The sequence below is a fragment of the Alligator mississippiensis genome, chromosome 4, assembly GCF_030867095.1.
Source record: "Alligator mississippiensis isolate rAllMis1 chromosome 4, rAllMis1, whole genome shotgun sequence".
Classification (NCBI taxonomy): domain Eukaryota; kingdom Metazoa; phylum Chordata; order Crocodylia; family Alligatoridae; genus Alligator; species Alligator mississippiensis.
Genome location: NC_081827.1, coordinates 187768325 through 187787568, shown reverse-complemented (window position 1 = coordinate 187787568; position 19244 = coordinate 187768325). Strand labels below are relative to the sequence as shown.

Here is a 19244-nt window from a genome sequence, read left to right as displayed (position 1 = left end):
TGTGTTAGATTTCCCTTCTGTACCTTTGCGCCCATTACCTTCCTTCCAGTTGCCACTACGTTCTACATGAATGAATCACATACTGCCATCTTAAATAGATGCTTGCAGTACCTCACAGAAAGATCTCCTTTTTGTGCACAATTGCTTGGATCTTAATAGACTTAAAGTGTTTTCAGATTCTTAGTAAACGCCAAAAGCGACCTAATATATTCAATTATAACATCCTTTTAGAGCCTCTTAAATTTTCAGACTGTGGATCAAAAAGAAACAAGATTAAGCAGTAATTTAATTATGGCTTTCATGTTACTCAGATTAATATAAACAATAGTGGCTTTGATGTCTTGATGTTTTAGGTGTACCTCTGAACAACATCAATGACTTGACTTTCAGACATGTCTAATGTAAGTAAATGTGAAGTTCCTCCTAATTCTTATCTGGATGCAGCTAAATTCTGGTCAGAGTTTATTTTGCTTTACTTCACAAAATGCAAGATAGTAACTGGTTCATCACTAGGTTTCTGTGTTTTTGCATGTTTTCTTTTAAAGCTGTGACTATTTAGCCGCTTGCCCCATAGTTAAGGATCATGCACATCTTCAGATGCAAATGCTAACCAAACAAGTAGCACTGGAGTATTCAGGTAAGCAGGTCCAAGGTGGATATGAATTTCTAAATACACGCAGGCATATATGCACCCACATTTCTTTTGTCAAGTCAAGTCATGGGCTGCAGCCCTGGAATAGCTGCATATAGGTCAAGTTAAAGATGCCCTTGTAGGTACAGTTGTGACAATGAACCAAAAGGAAATGGAGGAGTCTAGTAGGAGGGTAAGAAGACATGGCTAGCCTTTAAGGTTAGAGTTCTAGTTAGAGTGTGGAAAGAATTAGCATGGAAGAGTATTTTGATTGAAAGTGAGGGATTTTATGTGTGCAGCAGGTACTTTCCATTCCAATTTATCCATGTTCCAAAGCTTTAGATGTTTGGTTCCCTCCAGTACCCAGTCCAGCTTGTCAGGTCAGTCTGTTTCTTAAGATCTACTGACATTCAGGTTATTAGGTTCTCAAGTCCTTCAGCCTTGATTAGGGATCAACAGCTCTTATTCATGTGCCTGTCCTGTAATTAAAACAATTTTTCCCAGCCCATCAATCTCTATTCTGGTTTTGATTCACATTTCGGGGAGCTTCACTCTTGACTTACTGTTCCTCTGCCATTCTGTTCTCTGGGCTATTTGTCCTGTCTCTTCCTTGAAATGCATCTAACACTTGGATTTTTATCATGTTATGGATAGCTACAAGATATTAGCTTGTTCCAGATGGTCATGTCAGTGTGTAAATTATTAATTATGCCAGGGATTGCTAGATTTTTTTTGGAACCTTAGGTTCTTGACATGATGCTATGACATGGTGAGCCAGCTTTGAAACTCATTTGAATGGATAATAATGTAAGAGAAGCAAAGCTATACTAACCCTTGACACAGCACCAGCTACTCTTGTGGTTGATGGAGGGCTTACTCTAACTTAGGTGGGGAGCCTGGGAGGCTCTGATAGATCCACCAGAAGAGAGTTGGTGCTCCTTTCTTGCTCACCCTCCACTTCATTCCTCTCCTGTCAGAATTTTATGTTCTCAGAGGGTCCCGTTAGTACCAAGCAACTTGCACCTGATTGGCCAATGGTCAAACATTGTATAGCAACTCTCTACAGCATCCCCAATTATATTCATAGATTTCATAGACATTAGGGCTGGAAGGGACCTCAGAAAATCTTCAGGTCCAGGCCTCTGCTGCAGGGGTCATAGGATCCCAGCAAGATAAACATCCAAATGTCTCTTGAAGGCGTTCAAAGTAGGTGCTTGAACCACCTTTGCTCTTTTCCTTTACCTCTCCCAGTAAATCCACCTCAAGTTGCTTGCAAGTTACAGATAGCTCAGCTCAAATCTGTTTCACATGCAATACACTAATAGTACCATGTGACTAAGTTTGCTGTGTCTTATTCCTTTACGTTAATTCAGCACTATTTTAAATTTGGATAGTGTACTATGCACATTTTTAGGTAACTCGGCATTAATAGGTGGACATTATCTGCAATATAAACATCTTTCTGTAAAACAGACACCAGGTCTACTATACTGCAAAGTTTTGCTGGCAGACCTATGTTGGCTAGGAGTATAGAAAAAACATGCCCTCATCTGATAGCTTTTTTGGGTAAGGGTGCACCAATAAAGACTTTTCGGGACTGATATTGATGGCCAATTATTAACCAGCCATATTGGCAGATACCTGTGGTACAGATACGAGGGGGTGATTGATTAACCCCTGGATCCAAGCAGGCCGGGGACGAAAGGGTTTGGAATCTTGTTTCCCTTTTCCTTTACTCTTCCCGCCCAAGAAGAATCTGAAGGCAATATAACAAATGAATACTTTACTCACACTACTGAAGTACACGACTTGCGTTGTCGATGTACAGAGTGTAGGCACCTTCAGTAAGAGTTACACTGTGGAGCACATAAATGCTCCGTTCACAATTCCGTGCTGGCAGTTCCCTTTTACAATAACTTCCAAAAACAAAACAAACCGTAGGGAACCCGAGAGCTCTTCTCGCATCCAAAAGATGCAATTAACCGATATGGGGGCGTCCGGGGGGGAAAGGAGCCGTGGACGCAGGACCTCGGTGAGGGTGATCAAGCCTCTCCGATGTTGTGTAGGTCCTGCCTTCTTTTTCGCGGGGTCTGCCTTTTATACTGCCCCAATAGCCAATGGGATCAGGTCCTTTTTCGCATGCTCAACGGGCTGCATAAGCCGGGGATTTTGCTGCATGCATCGATCGCGTGGCTATTAGGCTGCACCCCGCTGCTTTCCCCACGCCGTGAGCATAACTTGCTCTCATGTCTGGCGTTTGGTCACCTTTTCTTTATCACAATACCGATCTGATTGCTGATATGCAGCCTCTCAGCTTGGAGAACAGCATCTGGCTGGTAACACTGGTGGGGGGGTGAGGGGGGAGGGAAGTGGAGTGGAGGGGACAGATTGAGGTCCACATGGTGAGGGAGGGAGTGGGGCTGGGGAGGGACAGGCTCTGCCCAGCTGGGGCAGGGCATGAGATGGAGTTGTGGCTCGTCCGGGGGGGTGGGGAGCTCCTGCCACTGCGTGCACCCCTGGGGGAGGTATGTGGGGTATGTGCACCTTGGATTTGTGTGAAGCGTGAGGCTGGGCTGCCGCTGCATGCTCAGGGCTGGAGGCTGTACTGGTCTCTTCCCGGCTGGGGATGGGGGCAGGCTGTGGTGGTGGTGCTGGGAAGGCGACTATGGGGGAGGCCACAGCCACCCTGAAATTTGCCACAGCCACCCCTCTCAGCACCGCTGCCCTCCCTGAGCCCTGGCCTGGTCGCAGCCAGAAGCGGCCAGCCTGCCCTTGATCTGTGCATAGATCCAGGGGGACACATACCTCCCATACCTCCTGTGGGGGTGCATGCAGTGGCCCGAACTCCCCACCTCATGCTGCCTAGAGGAGCTGTGGCTCCCTGCTGCACCCTGCCCCAGCCCCACTCCCTCCTTCACCACAGGGGCCTCAATCTGCCCCTGCCCCACGCTTCTTCCTCCTACAGACTTACTGGCCGGTCACTGCTGTCTAAGCTGCCAGGCTGCATTCTTGGCCTTGTGCATGCTGTGACCGTGTGCATGTATATGGCATTTATTGGCAACATTATTGGCCACATCACCAAAAAAAAAAAAGCTGATTGCTGATAATGTCAATTTCCCTTTTATTGATGCTGATATGACACCTCTAATATGGCTGGGGAGGGGGGAGAGAACCTAATGTATATGCTATGCTAACAGAAGAGTCCTTTTGTTAGCATCCCTTTATCATTTGGGGATGTGGTTTAGCTATGTTGGCAAAAACTTCTCTTGGCATACTGCACCTCTACTGGGTTAGGGGAAAGGAGAGACTTCTGTCATAGCCATGCTAACATAGCCACAGAGGTTATTCTCATGTGGACAGGCAGCTGCACAATATGCTGTGCAGAGTTTGAGGTTGCTACCCCAGAAGTGATTCTGGGGACTATGGAAAAACTTGAGAATGGAAATTGCTGGGTGTATGTTTACATGCTGCAGGTCAGAATTGAGATACTAAGTAACACACTACTGTTGAGGAAAAGTCAAAATCTTTCATTCTTTGTTCATCTACTTCAGTGTTCTTCCATATCACTTAACTTCCACACTTCTTTTCTTGTTTACTCTGGAATTCTTGTCCCACCATAAGTAAATTGTGTATAGTATGTGTGTCTGTGTGTTAGTTCATCCTCCATCTGCTTTCGGGTTTTAGCTCCCAGTCCCTGCTACTGTCCGTCCTGTGATGGTTTTTACTCATTCCCTTCTTCCACTTTAATTTGACCAGATCTTCTTTATGATTCCCTAACCCTATTCTTGGAATATTCAGCTTTTATCTATGTAATCCTTTGACTCTGCAACATTAGGGTTGCCATATTTCCAATTTCAAAAAAGAGGACACCTGTAGGGGGAGGGGGTATATGATTGCGGGGGTGGGGACAGTGATATGCCCATGCACTGCCCTGCTGCTGTCCCTCATTCCCAACCCACAATACCCCCCCCCCCCAGACCCGCTGTTGCCCCTCACTCCCAACTTGCTGCCCCCCCATCCCTGCTGATACCCCTCACTTCCAACCTGCAGGCCCTGGTCCCCCCCAGCCCTGCCAGTACCCCTCACTCCTGACCACAGCCCCCTGCCTCCCCCCAGCCTTGCCAGTGCCCTTCACTTTCAGCCTGCAGCCCCCTCACCTCCAGCCCTGCAGCTCATACAGCTCCCTGCTGTCCCAAAGAGCCCCCTCCCCCCTGCTGGAGGGGCAGGCACCTCCCCACCAGAGCAAAATCCCAGACATCTGCTGATATTTAACAAAAACTGCCCGGATGGAGATGGGAGGGCCCAAAAAGATGACGTGTCTGGAAAAACCTGGATGTGTATAGTAACCCTATAAAACATCAGACTTTCCCAAGCTTCATTTGTGTTTGCAGTTCTGGGTCAGTCCTTTCAACTTGGTCTTCACTTAGAATTGTTCTCTCTCTGATGTTCTTATCTTAAATATGTAGTTCATTGTCCTTCTGTACCCTCTGTTATACTTGAGAGACAACTAAACAAATTAGGGGGTGTCTATACACGTGCTCTGGGCTAGGGCAGGGGGGCACTTTAATTAGAGCGGCTCTCAGAGCAGCGTTGTGTGTATTCAGTGTTCCACTCTTCAAAATGACAGCGGGGCGCTTTAACTAAAGCTTGTTTGATGAGCTTTAGTTAAAGCGACCCCGCCACCATTTTGAAACAAGGGGATACTAAATACATGTGATGTGGAGGCTGCTGGAGGGCAGTGGTGCCCCTCTGTGGGCCCCATACGCGCTGGCCAGCCGGGTTGAGGGGTGGGCCTCACATGTGGCGGCCGCCACTGCTGTGCCTTGTGCTGCTTTCCTGTGGCCGGTTGCATGTCTGGCACCATGGGCTGCTGATGCACTTTGTGCGCTGCCCATCAGTGCCCATATGATCGACTGCAGGAAGCAGTGTGAGGCGCGACAGCAGTGGTGTAGGGTGGTGGCGGCCACTGCATGGAGCCCCCCCTGCCCCTCCCCCCGGCCAGCCGGGTGGTGTGTGTGCAGCCCACAGAGGGGCACTGCTACCCTCTTCCCCTGCCCCCCCCACCCAAGCCCTGCTCCTGGGAGTGGGCATAGAGAGTGAGCTAAGGTGGGGGGCAGGGAGACGCTGTGGTGTACCACATGGGGCCGACGGCAACTGACACACCTCTTCTCCGGGTAAGAAGGAACGTATGGGAAGGTGCCAGGGGAGATGCCACTGCTCTGCCCTGGGGCACGCTCTGTCCCTGCCTGCTTGCCCACCTGTATGCACCCCCTATGTCCTTTCTAAGTACATATGGGGTACGCGTACCCCTGGTTGACAACCCCTTCTCGGAATATGGACAAAGGTACATTTTGGAGCCATTTCAGAAGAGGAGGGTGAACTTTTGTTCCAAACTGCACAGCAGCTTTTATGTTCTAGCAGTTACATGTGCACAAACCAGGAATCATAACCAATGTAAGCAAAACAGCACTTACTTTAACACTGCTTCGCCCAGGATTAAAGTTGGAGCAGTTTTGCTAGGTTTGAATCACTCCCAGCTTGTCCATGTAGCTGTTACTCATAATATCTAGTGCTTGCTCCTAGGCGGCAGCTCCCCTTTTGAAAAAGGGAATCCCTTTTGAAATCATTCCGGATATACATTTGTCCATACCCTTACCAGCTTTCCTAGTCACAGTTATGGGTCTTGCTTTCACATGGGTAATTGCTCTTTCCTTGTTGATTTATAAAATTTGTTGGTCTCAGCCAAATAAATAAATAAATGATAATAATAAAAAACACTTTACAGCCTGCTTTCCAGTCTTATATGTCTGGCTCCTGAAGATACTATCTTGGTAGCATCTTATTTTTTTCTGGAAAGTAGGTTAAATTTCTCAAGAGGTAGTAATAGTTTGGATTAATTTGGTTTTGAGGTCTCAAGTTGGGCAAGGGCCATTAGTAATGGAGATCAGGACTTGGTTGTCTTGTTGATGATGAATGCCTTGCTTCTTTAGCTTCCTGATTTTTTTTTTTTGATTTTTTTTTTTTATGGTGCAATAGATCTTATAGGGTAAATGAAAGGATCCAAATTAACATATAGGAACTAAAGTATAATAGTGATCATACAGTAATTAAGCTCAGTGTTTTTAAAGAAGTTGTATGCCAAACTAAACTAGCATATGATACTCAGTTTTAGAAGACAGAGGTTTTTCTTTTTCTTTTCTTTCTTTTTCTTTCTTTTCTAAATATTATTATTATTATCTGGGCAATCATCTATGCAATTACAAATTCAATGTGATGTTATGAACTCTTTGTTAAGTATACGTACAAGCTGCCAAATCCATTTCTTTAGTACTCTTTCACCAAGATGTTGAGCTGAAATTCCAAAGAGTGATGGAACAGATCTAACAATAGGGAGTTGTTAAATGGAGATGGTCCTCTATTTAAAAACAAATGTCTTGGGCAATAAGCAAGTTCTTACCAAGAAGAACTGTTTTTTCAGGGGAAATTTTGCCTTGGTAACAAAATCACCTGGCAGGGGTATGCGATCTCCTGACAGAAGAACTGGAAGGTTGTGAAAGTGCTGGACCTGAGCCATTTCCTCTCTCCAGCCATTTTTACTAACTCAAGCTGAAGGGGAAATGCTAGCAGGAGCCTGATGAGATGGAAAATCTTGCATGTCTAAACTCCCGAGTGAATGGTAAGCTAGAACGAGGACCTCAAAGTTCAGGATGTCAGATCATTAGGTATTAATGTTCTCTTGTGGTTTTTCTTTTATAACCTTTTAAGTAGAGTGCTGTGTTTCTTTCTGTGTAAAGATTGTGTCTGATAGCTTACACCTTTTATGATTCTTAAATTATAAATCAAAAGGCACCTTATGCCTATGCTGTGTGGGAGTTTGTGCTAAGTTCAGTTGGACAGGCTGTTGGAATAATTAAAACTTTCAGTGTGCACTAGTCAAAGTTCCTGTTCATCAACCTACTAGATACAAAAAACAAGGACTAAATATAGACACTGGATTTATAACACATTATATTGTGCCTAACATCGGACTCCCCAGGTACCTCACCACTGTTTACTAGCTACATTCATTCCCCACAACTCCAACCCCACTCTCGCCCACTGACTCCTCAGTTTACATCTTCACTGACTGACTTTCTTGCATGCATACTAGCCTCCAGCTTCTTTACTATTCGTGCCATCCAGGAAGAGCACAGACCATCTGCAGGCGCTTCCTCAGCCTGACGAAGGGTGTTTGTACCTGAAAGCTTGCAAAGAAGAATTTTTCCAACTATTTGAGTTGGTGTAATAAAAGATACCAGATTTACCCAAAGAACCTTGTCTGCCTACGTCTTTACAACAACGCGGCTACAGCCTATACCCCTGTATCCCTTTGTGCTTAGAGGGACAAGGCTGGGGCAGCCCCATTCAGATTCTAGGGCTAAAGACAGACATTCAGAAAGCTGGTGCCTGACTTGATTCAGTCTTTGCACGTTAGTCTAACCTGCCTAGGTTGAACTGATATGTAACAGCACAGACGTTCCTTGTGGACTGAGGAAATGCCAGCACATGCCTGCAGTTACTCAGGCCAGGAGCTGGGGTTGTTAGAGCATACCCTTGGCTGTAGGGAAGCTGTGTTGAGGGGGTGTGGCCAGTCAAAGCTGAACTAGCCAGAGAGGGGTTTAATTTCCCTCTCCCTGTCCCACTGGCAGGGACCTGAGCTGGGTCTGCTGGGTGTTCCCCCGCACTGCTGCAGCAGCGGGGCACCATGGCTCTTGAGGCAGAGGGGGCAGGGAGTGGGGTTATTCCCCCCCCTTTACCCCCACTGCCCCCGAGAAACCACAGCCGGGTCTGCCCACCCAAATTGACGCTGCTGTCCGCTCCCTGCTTGGGGTAAGCAGTGGAATAACCCCTGTCCCTGCCCCCTGCCTAAAGGGCCCTGCCAACCGGCATCTGGCCGTGCCCCTGCCTGGCCGCTGCAGCAGTGAGGGGGCAGGGCTCTCGATGGGGGCAGCAGCCCCTGTCATAGTGTCAGGGAGCGTGAGCCACTTCCTGGCAGAGGGCCCCGCTGCAGGGTGGGCAGAGCTGCAGCTCCTGCCCGTGTCATGGTGACTCCCCCTTTGTCACTCCAGTGGCTGGATGGGGGTGGGTTGAGACACCAGATAGGGAGGAGGATTATTCTTCCCTCTGCCCCCAGAGCACTGCAGTGGAGGTCTGTTTTCCATGGCCACTGCCATTCGCTCTGTGCCTGGGGCAAGTGGCGGAATAAGCCCCCTCCTGCCCCCCTCCATCCAGTGTCTGGCAGAGGGGGTTTATTCCACCACTTGCCCCAAGCACAAAGCAAGCGGCGGTGACTGGGGCAGGCAGACTCTGCCGCAGTGCCCGGGGGCAGAGTGGGGAATAACCCCGCTCCCTGCCCCCTCCCAAGGTGCTCTGCTGGCCAGCGTCTGGCCCCACCCCCACCGGGCTGCTGGAGAAGGGGAGTGCAACCATGATGGGGGCAGCAGCCTCTGTCGTGGTTTCCCTGAGCGAGAGCCTGTTCCATGCAGGGAAAGCTGCTGTGGACTGTGGCAGCAGCAGCTTGGATGTCTCTTGCCCCTTCCAAGCTCCTGTGATGCCATGTGTAATCCACCATAGCTCTGCCCTCTTACACTGGGAAGCGGCTCGCATTCCCCGACATTATGACAGGGGCTTCTGCTTCCATCAAGGGCCCTGCCTTCTTGCTGCTGCAGCAGCTGCATGGGGGTACAGCCAGATGCTGAGGTGAGGGCTTATTCTGCCACTTACCTCAAGCAGGGAGCGAGTGTGGTGCTGGTGTTGGGGCAGGCAGACCTGGCTGCGATCCCCTGGGGGCAGTGGAAGTGGAGGGGGGGATAACCCTCCTCCCTGCCCCCTCTGCCTCAGGGCCATGGTGGCCTGCTGTTGAAGTAGCGAGAGGGGGAGCACCTAGCAGACCTGGCTCGGGTTGCTGCCAGTGGGGCAGGGAGGGAGGGGAATTAAAACCCTCTCTGGCCAGACCCCTACCCCTGCCTGTCCCTGCTTGGGTTGGGGCGCAGAGGGGTGGGGCCAGCCCTTCTCTGCTGGAGCTCACAGCCTAGAGAGCATGCTGGAAAAGCTGGGGGACTCTGGTTCAACTTGAACCAGGAAGGGGTCTGGGACAGACATTGCATAAAGTGGTTTGAGCCAAATCTGTTAAATCTGATACTATACTTGACCAGGTTTATCTCAAACTGGTTTCAGCCATTTTCAAACTGGTTTACTTGCACTGAACATCTGTTCTGTTACAGCTTTAAACCAGTTTCTGATCACTTAAGCTGGTTTATGTGTAATGTCTGTCCCTAATCTAGAAGTTTATGATGTGGGACTTATGAGAGAAATTTTGCCTCAGAATGAACTCTAGAGGTGAGTTAGGAAAATCCAGTTTCAGTTTCCTTTAGTTGAAGAGAATTAGACTAAGGAATATTTAGCTATACCTTCAGGAGCCTGAAGATGACCATTTCTTAACTTACTGTATTTTCTTCCATCCTCAAAAGACCTTTCAGGCATCCTTTGGGGAATACAGTGTACTCTAGGCTTGTGCAGAGTGGCTAGTATTCGCTCCGGATTTGGATTTGGCCGATTTGGGGGATGGTGATTTGATTCAGTGATTTGAATCACTGTCCTGAATCAATTCAGCAGCCGAATCCTCCTAATCGCCAAGGCCCATCCCCTGCCCACCCCAGCTCCCAGCACTTTGAAAACCCCCGCCTGGACTCACCCGGTGCTGCCAGTTGGGGGGGAGGAGGAGGAGGAATGATCTCTGCTGCCCCCCCACTGCCACACGCTGCATGGAGGGCTCTGCACGAGCCCGCTACCTGCTGCAACTCTGGCTCTTTATGGAAAAACAAGGTGAAACCTTGGGGTCACCAGTTCCTGCTCAGAGGGGTCAATCCCTGCTGCCCTGTGCCACATGGCGGGCCCTGCACGAGACTTCTGAAGCTCCAAGGCTGCTGCAAGAGCTGGTGAGTCCCAGGGTTTTTCTCAGTTTTTTTTTTTTAAGGGCTAGAGCTGGGGCAGGCAGGACAGCTGTGGGGGGTGGGGAGGAGGCTGGAAGAGCGAGGAGTGGGTCGGGGGGCTTGAGGCAGAGCCTCCCATGCAGTGGAGGGCAACGGGGATCTTCCCCCCCCCCCTCCCCCCCGGCGCAGCAGCACTCTGTGAGTTCAGGCTTTTTTTAAAGCATTGGGAGCTCAGGTGGGCAGGGCAGCCATGGAGGGGGCTGGGGGAGCAGGCTGGGGATGGGAGCTGGCAGGGGGCCCCCCCCCATTGTCCCCTCCCCCAGCCCCTCCCTCCTGCCCCCTACTTACCAGTTCCGAGTCTGGCTTCAGCTCCCTGCTGCAGCTACCGGGGACTGTCCGAATCATTGAAGCTCTCTGAATCTTTTTCAAAGAATCTTTTCAAATCGATTCGGACCTTTTTATTGGTCTGCTGATTCGATTTGGATTTGGAGATTCAGCCTCCTTCGAATCACCACCCACAGCTTCGCACAGCCCCAGCGTACTCCATTAAGTGCATTGCCTCAGACTGAAGCAAAAAACCCAAAACAAATGAAACAATAACTATAGACTTATCTGGAGTGTGCACTTACCCAATTCAGTATAAATAATGTTCATTAAGTTCACGTTGCTGTTGGTGCAGTAGTATTAGCAGCCCTGAAGCTGACTAGCCCCTCTCGATTTCAGGTTTTCTAATATTCAGTTTTGAGGCTGCTATTAGAAACTTTGGAGGATATATCTGTTTTTTTCCCTGAACAATCCACAACACCCAGTGTATCTAGAGTAGTGAATTTTTCAGTTTACTTGCAATGATTCTATGACAGATCAGTAAATTATTTGTTCTTTGTGGAGCAACTTATAGGCTTTAAAAGGTAACATTTTTTTATAGTTAATATGGACTGTATACAACAGTTAAGTATTTTGTTGTCATGCTTGTATCTTGAATCCCTGTTAGCATGCACATTAGTGTTCCATTAAAATGTGTGTGTAAATGCAGGATAATTTTGGGCACATTGATGCCATGATTAATATATCATTACATATATCTGAATTTTTAGCAAGAATACAGTTGTTCTCGTACTGAATCAGTATGATTTGAACATGCATGTTCTGAATGTCCTATTTTTAAAGCATAATGTCTGTTCTTAATGAAACAAATATAGTAGCATTAGGGTAATTCATCGTGTGTGTGTGTATTTGATGCAGAGAATAAAACAGAAATAATGCAGCTGTAAATGTTATTGACTAAACTGAACGCTGAATACATTCCAGAAACTCTACTTTAAAAAATGCAGCATGCCTACCTTTAATTTCAGTCATTGTAGCTTTTTTCAGTAAATCTAAAGATATTTTCATGAGTAAAATAAACCCAGCATTTTAGTAAAGCGTAAGAGAAGCTTCATTATATTTTTAATTATTTAGATATACTGACTTTCTTCAGTTTCTTTAAAATAAATTAAATAATGTTTCTTATAACAGAAGTTTTTTGTTGTTCCCACAAGACTTCTTAGATTTCAGTACTTCATGTTTGTTCTTATCTGTGTTGTAATCAATAACAAGGTTGCCTTGATAATGTTAAGTTCACAGTGCTGCTGCTGTTGCACTTTTGTGTGGTGGATTTCATTCTGATTTAGAGAGTATGCTTGTCCCCATTTGATTTCCTCTAATAAAAGATATCGGATTTACCCAAAGAACCTTGTCTGCATATATCCCCATCTGTAAATCTTGTACCTGAGCCAGGAAGCATTACAACTGAGATAACAGGAAAAGACAGATGCAGATTCTTACGGTTGTCAGTAGTTGGTCAATATAAAGATTTTACATATATATTTACAGGATTTTCCTATAAATATTTGTAGGAGTAGAAAGTAGAGAAGAGTTCATTTGAGATCATATTTTTAATAAAATAAAAGTTTGTGACTACAAAAAAAGATTTTTTTGCCAGCCTTGTGTAAAATAAGGTCTGTTTTTCTTGTGTTTTTTTTTCCTCTCAATTGATTTTTATTTTTGACTTTTACCCATTTTTTTTATTGTAGTTGTATTTGATGCTTTACAAATGACTTGGAAAAAAATGCTATTGGATTAGACCAGGGGTCGACAACCTATGGCTTGCCAAGAGATCCATTGGATCTGGCATGGGGGATCCATGACAAAGGGGCACGTGCCTTCCCATCCCCTCTACACCCTCCTTTTGCTCTGGAGCCTGCTGCTCTTTCACCTCTGTGCTTCCCTTGCTGCGAAGGATCAGAAGTTCTGTCCCCTGCTGGCAGAAGGCTGCTGACCCCTGAATTAGCCTGCTTTGAACCTACGAATAGCAAAAGCAGGAGGCTTTGAAATGATCAGTACTTCTGGTGGCCTACTAGGTGTAAATTGAACAATTGTGAAAGATAAGGCTGTGTGAGAAGTTAAATGACCTTTTGGGTTGGGCTTTATCGTTATTAAAGATGTTGTGCTCTTGGAGATAAAAATGTCCAAAAATAACAGCAAATTGATGAATTTAAGCGTCAATGAACAACCAGCTCAGATAATTTCACAGCTATGTGTTCTGAGGATAATGAAGTAGCTAATCTCACAGGGAAAGTAAATATAGTCTCATTTAACAAGTTACCAGACTTACAGGTTCGAAGGTAACAAAAGGTGATCCTTTATTTACCTGGAAATGGATTGAGTTATTAAGAATATAAATACAGCTAATTAGGAATATAAATACAGCTGTATAGGAGGTCATTATTTTCTGAAGACAAGCTAGCACGGCCTCTGCAATAACTTTTTTAGCGTTAACATCTGTAAGACACCTGATAAAGAAGGATATCATATGTACTTAAATACAAGATGAGGTTTTTCCAGCCTCATCTTAAAATCGTATGCAAGGAAATTGCAGTAAATACTTGGTCTATCATTAAACTGCTGCCAAAAGCAGCATGTGCTCAGTAATAGAAACCAACTATGAAGTTGATTAAATACAGCCAACACTGAGCATGATTAAAACACAAGGTCTGTGTCAGATAAACATGCTTATGGGAACTTTCCACAAGGATATTTTGTGGGTTTTCTTTGCTTTTCAATTTCATGTCTTGGGCTAAATTAGCTAAATCACAGAGCTCAGTGGTTTAGGTCCGTGTGGCACTACTACTACTAGCAAGTGTCTTATGTCTCAGACTCTTTAGCCTGGGGTTTCATTTGTTTTAAAATCCATGGCAGGCATCCTGCATGCAAGCCCAGAGATTTTAGGACTTAGATGCCTCTGAGTCTCACTAACTCTTGGCCAAAGGTTCAAAGGAACATGCTTAGTAAAGCCCATCTGAATGAAACATAGAGTGGTGTCCATTAAGTGAAGTCCCCCTCACTACTGACTCTTTTCAAGTCATGATGCGCTATGACATTGCATACATTTTGACTCCCTCTTTATTCCCACAGATGAGCTATGCCTTTCTTTCGTGTTTCCAGTGACTCCTGTTTCTTCACCATTCTTAAATCTGGGTAAACATTACCAAAGGAGGCCTTAAAGAGTTCATCCAGAATCCCTCTGTCACCCTCTTTCAGCCTGGCGTATATGATTAGGGCAGTCCTGCCCTCCATGAGATGAAGCCAGACCAAGTTGCCTTGTGCCTTACCTGCATATAAATCTTTGAAGCATCCCAGGACTCTTGGCAAGAACACCCAGTTTCAGTAATGGGTGGGGGCTCTCTGGAGTACATGTGTAGTGTAGGGGATATCTGGACTAGACTTGCATTCTGAGCACTGTTGAGCTGGGGGGTCATCATGGCTCAAAATGCTGTTGACTCTCATGGGGCCCAGCCCAATGAACTGTGTGGTAAATCGTGAGCCTTTGGTTTTGGACTAATATCATGCATAGTTTGTACTTCATATAAGTAGGTGCCAAGGTGCTGCTCGGAAGTGTGTTTATGGAGTACCTGTGCTAAAGCTTACAGCATTTTCAAAAAAAGGTAATTTGCATTAATTCTGGATGAACTAAGTGCATGGATACTGTAAGAAAATTGCTATACCCATGTTTAATTTCAAGGTTATCATTTTCAGATTTGCTCCTCGTGCTCAGGGAGAGCAGGGTCTGGATGCCAGGGGAAAGAAGTGGAGGAAAGCAGAAAGCAAAGGGGCTACCTGACCCCCCAGATTTACTTTCTCTGCTCTTGCAGTGGGAGGAGGACAACTGCAAGGCAAACCTCCAATAATTAGATTCTATACCTGGAAAATTAAGACAAATTTATAAATTTTTCCACATGTAGAATCTAATTATTAGGGATCATCTAATAATCAAGACCAACTTCTATTTGAGTAAGTATGGTATATTGCAGTGTTTCTCAACCAGTGTGCTGTGGCACACTGGTATGCAATCAGACATTACTTGGCATGCTGCGGGACCTTGGGGGGGCGTGGCTCCCCCCCCTTCCCCCCTGCTCTGCATCTGGTTGTGTGCAGCAGGCAGGGAGATTAGGGCACTGGTGCCTGGCACAGGCGCAGCTCCAGCCAGCACTGGGTGGGGGGAGGGAGCGGAGCCTGCCTTATCCCTGGGGCTCTGCCCCCTGGAGGGAGTCCCGCCGCCTGCTTCACCGCAGAGTCCAGCATGGGGCTTCCCCTCTGCAAGTGCAGAGCTGCAGGCGCGCAGTGCAGACAGAGCCCCTGCAATAGAGGCAGCCAGCGCTGCACTGTGCTGGGGGTAAGGAGCACAGTGGGCCCAGCCACTTCTATTCCCAGGGCTCTGTGCCACACCTGCAGCTCCCACTTAGAGGGGAAGCTCCATGCTGGACTCTGCGGGAAAGCAGTGGGTGGGGCTTCCCTGCTGCGAATGCTGGAGCTGCAGGCTCAGGGAGCAAAGCTGTGGGGATAAGCCAGGCTCTGCTCCCTCTCCCCGTGCCATGCTGGCTGGAGCCACACCTGCGCTGGGCATGGGAGCCCTGACCTCACCTGCTGCTGCTGTTGCCAGGCAGAGGGAGCTGCATGCCATGGGGGAAGTGTCTGGGGGTCCCTACCCCCCCATCCTCCCTCATACCCCACACACCCACACCCTGCCCAGTTGAGCTCTGAGCTCCTGCTGCCCCTTTGGCAGGGTGGGCGGGGGGGAGAAGAAGGAGGGGGAAGAGTTCCCCCCAGCATGGAACAGAGCTTTCCCCTGCCCGGGGGGGGGGGCGGGGTGTGCGGGAGGAGTGGGGGGAAGAGTTCCCCTCAGGCTGGGTAGCATCTAATAGAGTTCCCCCTCCCCACCCTGCAGTGATGATGGAGAAGCAGGGAAAAGAGTCCCTGTCTCGGGCCAGGCAGCCTCACAACCCCATCTTCACAGCCCCCTTTCCCACCCGACCCTTTTGCAGGTGGGGAGGAGGAGGGCAAGAGTTCCCCAGCAACAAACAGGGCCCCCCTCCTGGCCCCAGGGCAGTGGAGGAGAGGGAGGAGGCACTGGAGGAGAGGGAGTTCTCTTCTGGGGCTGTCAGGGAGCTGCTGGGGCGGGCCTGCCAAGGCCTGGCCATGCCCCCCACCGCCCCCGCCCCACCCCTCAGCTCAGCTCAGCTCAGCTTCCCTGTGGAAGGGAGGGCTGCTCTAGCACCCCTGGGCTTCTAGCTTGACTCACTGCAGGCATGTACCAAATGTCTATCTGCTTAGACTAACCTGCAAAGACTGAATCAGTTCAGGCTTTTTGAATGTCTGTCCCTAGCCTTAAGGCAGCAGTAGCAACAGTGAACTGTCTTGGAATTCCTGGCATGGGTAAGCCAGGGGGCTACACTTGCTGGGGCATGAACTCCATGGGAACTGATTCTGGTTCCCCTTCTAGCTTGGCATCTAGGGTAGGTGCCCTTGTCACCCACTGCAAATAACACTACTGCTTTAAAACATATCTTAACATTCCACAAATACCACTGGTTAGCAGACTGTTAGCCACCTGGAGCTCTGTATTCTGGATGATGGAGGTAGTGAATGTAACTTATTGGGAGGTCTGGGGAAGAGATTTCAACCATTTAGGATACTACTGCTTTTTTTCCCCCCTAAATGAGTCAGAGCAGTAAATGGAACTTATCAGTGTCTACCATATTATGGACTATTTTGAATTTCATTTTAGTAGAACTCTGCCTCTTGAAGGCTTTCTTGTGGGAGGTATAATTATGTAGTGAATCTTGGGAATTTTAATAATGTTGGGATGATGGTCATTATGAGACGTTACTTTTAATTATTTTAGTTTCACCGCTTAAGTTTCTTGATTTAATAACTGTAATTATAGGCAATAATGGCACTTCCAGAGCTGAAAAATACTCTTTAAATCACTGGGGACAAGGGAGATCTTTGACCAGGCAGGTGCATTTCTCTCCTTTCGCCCAGTTTCCTGAAACAGCCCTGTATAATGGTATGAGAAGAAGCATTTGCACCTCTTCTGATGCTCTTCCTTGGAGACTGCATCTGAGGGGGGGCAGATGTTGCAAAGTGCCTGGAAAAGGTACTACAGTTGTTCTTTTCCACAGCAATTCCAGTTTCATGAGGCATTCACATGCTTTACTCCCCTAGAAAATATTATACTGTAATGATTACATAAATCTTGAATTAGTTGCTTGATAAGACAGGAGGAGTCTAAGTCTTCGTTCTCCCACCCTGTCTGACCTCAACTGGAAAACAGGGTGGGGTGAAAGGTCCCTCTTTTTTCTTTCCTTCCTGCTTCTAAAACCTATGAAGCACAGAACTAAAACAGAAGTAAAGGTGATGTTAGAGGTAGCTGGATTGTTTGTGTAGACATCCCTGCAAGCTGACATTGGCACCCAGGGAGGGTGACTTGAGACCCTCTGGGTTAAAATATGTAGGGAACATGGCACAGGGGACACAATGGTAGGAGTCTACTGCAGAACCCCTAACCAGGAAAAAGAGCTTGACCAGGAATTGCTAGGGAACTGGCTGAGGCTACACGCTCCTGGTGCATGGTTGTCATGGGAGACTTCAACTACCTAGACATCTCATGGGATGAACACTTGGCCAAATCCGAATGGTTGCAAAGCTTCCTCATGTTCATGGACGAGGTCTATCTGACCCAAGAAGTCTATGGACCAGCAAGAGGTAAAGTGCTGCTGTACCTGGTACTGGCTAAAGAGGACGATCTAGTCAGCAACCTAAAGATCGAAGGAAAGCTGGGAGACAGTGACCATGAGCTTTTACTATCCATCGCAAAACTGGCAAGTCAGTCAGCTTTCCTAAAGTCCTTGTTGTTGAGGCACTAAGGGACCATGACTCGACAGGGAGAAGAGTCCAAGAGGAGTGGTCACTCCTTAAGGAAGTGATCCTGGAAGCACAAGGGATGTCCATCCCATCTTGGAGGAAAGGTAGCAAAAGAGCACAGCAACCCCCTTGGCTCAGCAGGGAACTTGTGGACCTCCTATGGCAAAAAAGAGAGGCTTATAAAGGATGGAAGATAGGAATCACCACAAAGGATTACTGTGCACTGGTCCATACCTGTAGGGAGTGAACCAGGAAAGCCGAGGCTGCAACCGAACTCCACCTGGCTACACATATCAAGGACAATAAAAAGTCCTTTTTTAGATATGTGGGGAGTTGGAAGAAAAGCAAGGGTAACATTTGAACCCCTGCTAAACCAAATGAGGTAACTGACAACTGACACCCAGGAAAAAACTAACCTGCTTAATGGGTACTCTGCATCAGTTTTTTATCAACCCAAAAGGTCCACCCTGCCTAGTAAGTTGCAGGACAGCCAGAGTGAGGGTGAATTTATACCCAGCATCAGCATAGACCTTGTAAAGGAACACCTTGAGAGGCTGGACACCTTCAAGTCAGCAGGTCCTGACAGATTGCACCCCAGAGTACTTAAGGAGCTGGCAGGAGTCATAGCCCACCCACTGGCAAAGATTTTTAAAAAATGCCTGGTGCTCAGGTGAAGTACCTGAAGACTAGAAGAAAGCCAATGCGGTGCCCATCTTCAAGAAAGGGAGGAAGGTAGATCCAGGGAACTACAGACCAATCAGCTTGGCCTCAATCCCTGGAAAGATTCTAGAAAAAATCATCAAAGAGTCCATTCTTGACAAGCTGGCTGATGGCAACATCCTGAGGGACAGCCAGCACTGGTTTGTTGTGGGTAGGTCTTGCTTGAGCAATCTCATCTCCTTCTGTGACCAGGTGACATATTGCCTGGACAAGGGAGAAGAGATTGACATCATATATCTGGACTTTAAAAAAAGCCTTTGATCTGGTGTCCTGCGATCTCCTCTTGGAAAAATTGGCCAGCTGTGGCTTTGGGAGTCCGTTGGCTGGGGAACTGGCTCCGAGGCGGGGCTCAGAGGGTGGTGGTTGATGGAAGTGAATCATCGTGGCGCTCCGTGACCAGTGGTGTCCCTCAAGGCTCCATTCTTGGACCTCTTTTCTCTTTAACATCTTTATCAATGGCATGGATACTGGTGTCAGAAGTGGACTGATCAAGTTTTCTGATGATACCAAACTTTGGGGTAGAGCGTCTGCACCCAAGGATAGGCTGGTGATCCAGGCTGACTTGGACAGGCTGAAAAAGTGGGCAGATACAAACCTGATGACATTCAATACCGACAAATGTAAGGTATTCCACCTTGGGGGGAAACCCCCCCCTGCAGCATGCTTATAGGCTTGGCAAT

The 19244-nt window shown here is 47.4% G+C and overlaps 2 protein-coding genes across 5 annotated transcripts in view; one reads left to right on the top strand and one right to left on the bottom strand.

The window, feature by feature from the left end:
- Positions 1–19244, top strand: part of ADARB1 (adenosine deaminase RNA specific B1) — a 209159-nt gene that overhangs the window by 34327 nt on the left and 155588 nt on the right. The window lies entirely within an intron of this gene.
- LOC132250086 (uncharacterized) overlaps positions 6956–19244 on the bottom strand; it is a 35690-nt gene continuing 23401 nt past the window's right edge. Inside the window, 1 exon segment of the mRNA XM_059726266.1 lies at positions 6956–7046. Coding sequence (XP_059582249.1) covers positions 6956–7046 — 91 coding nt within the window.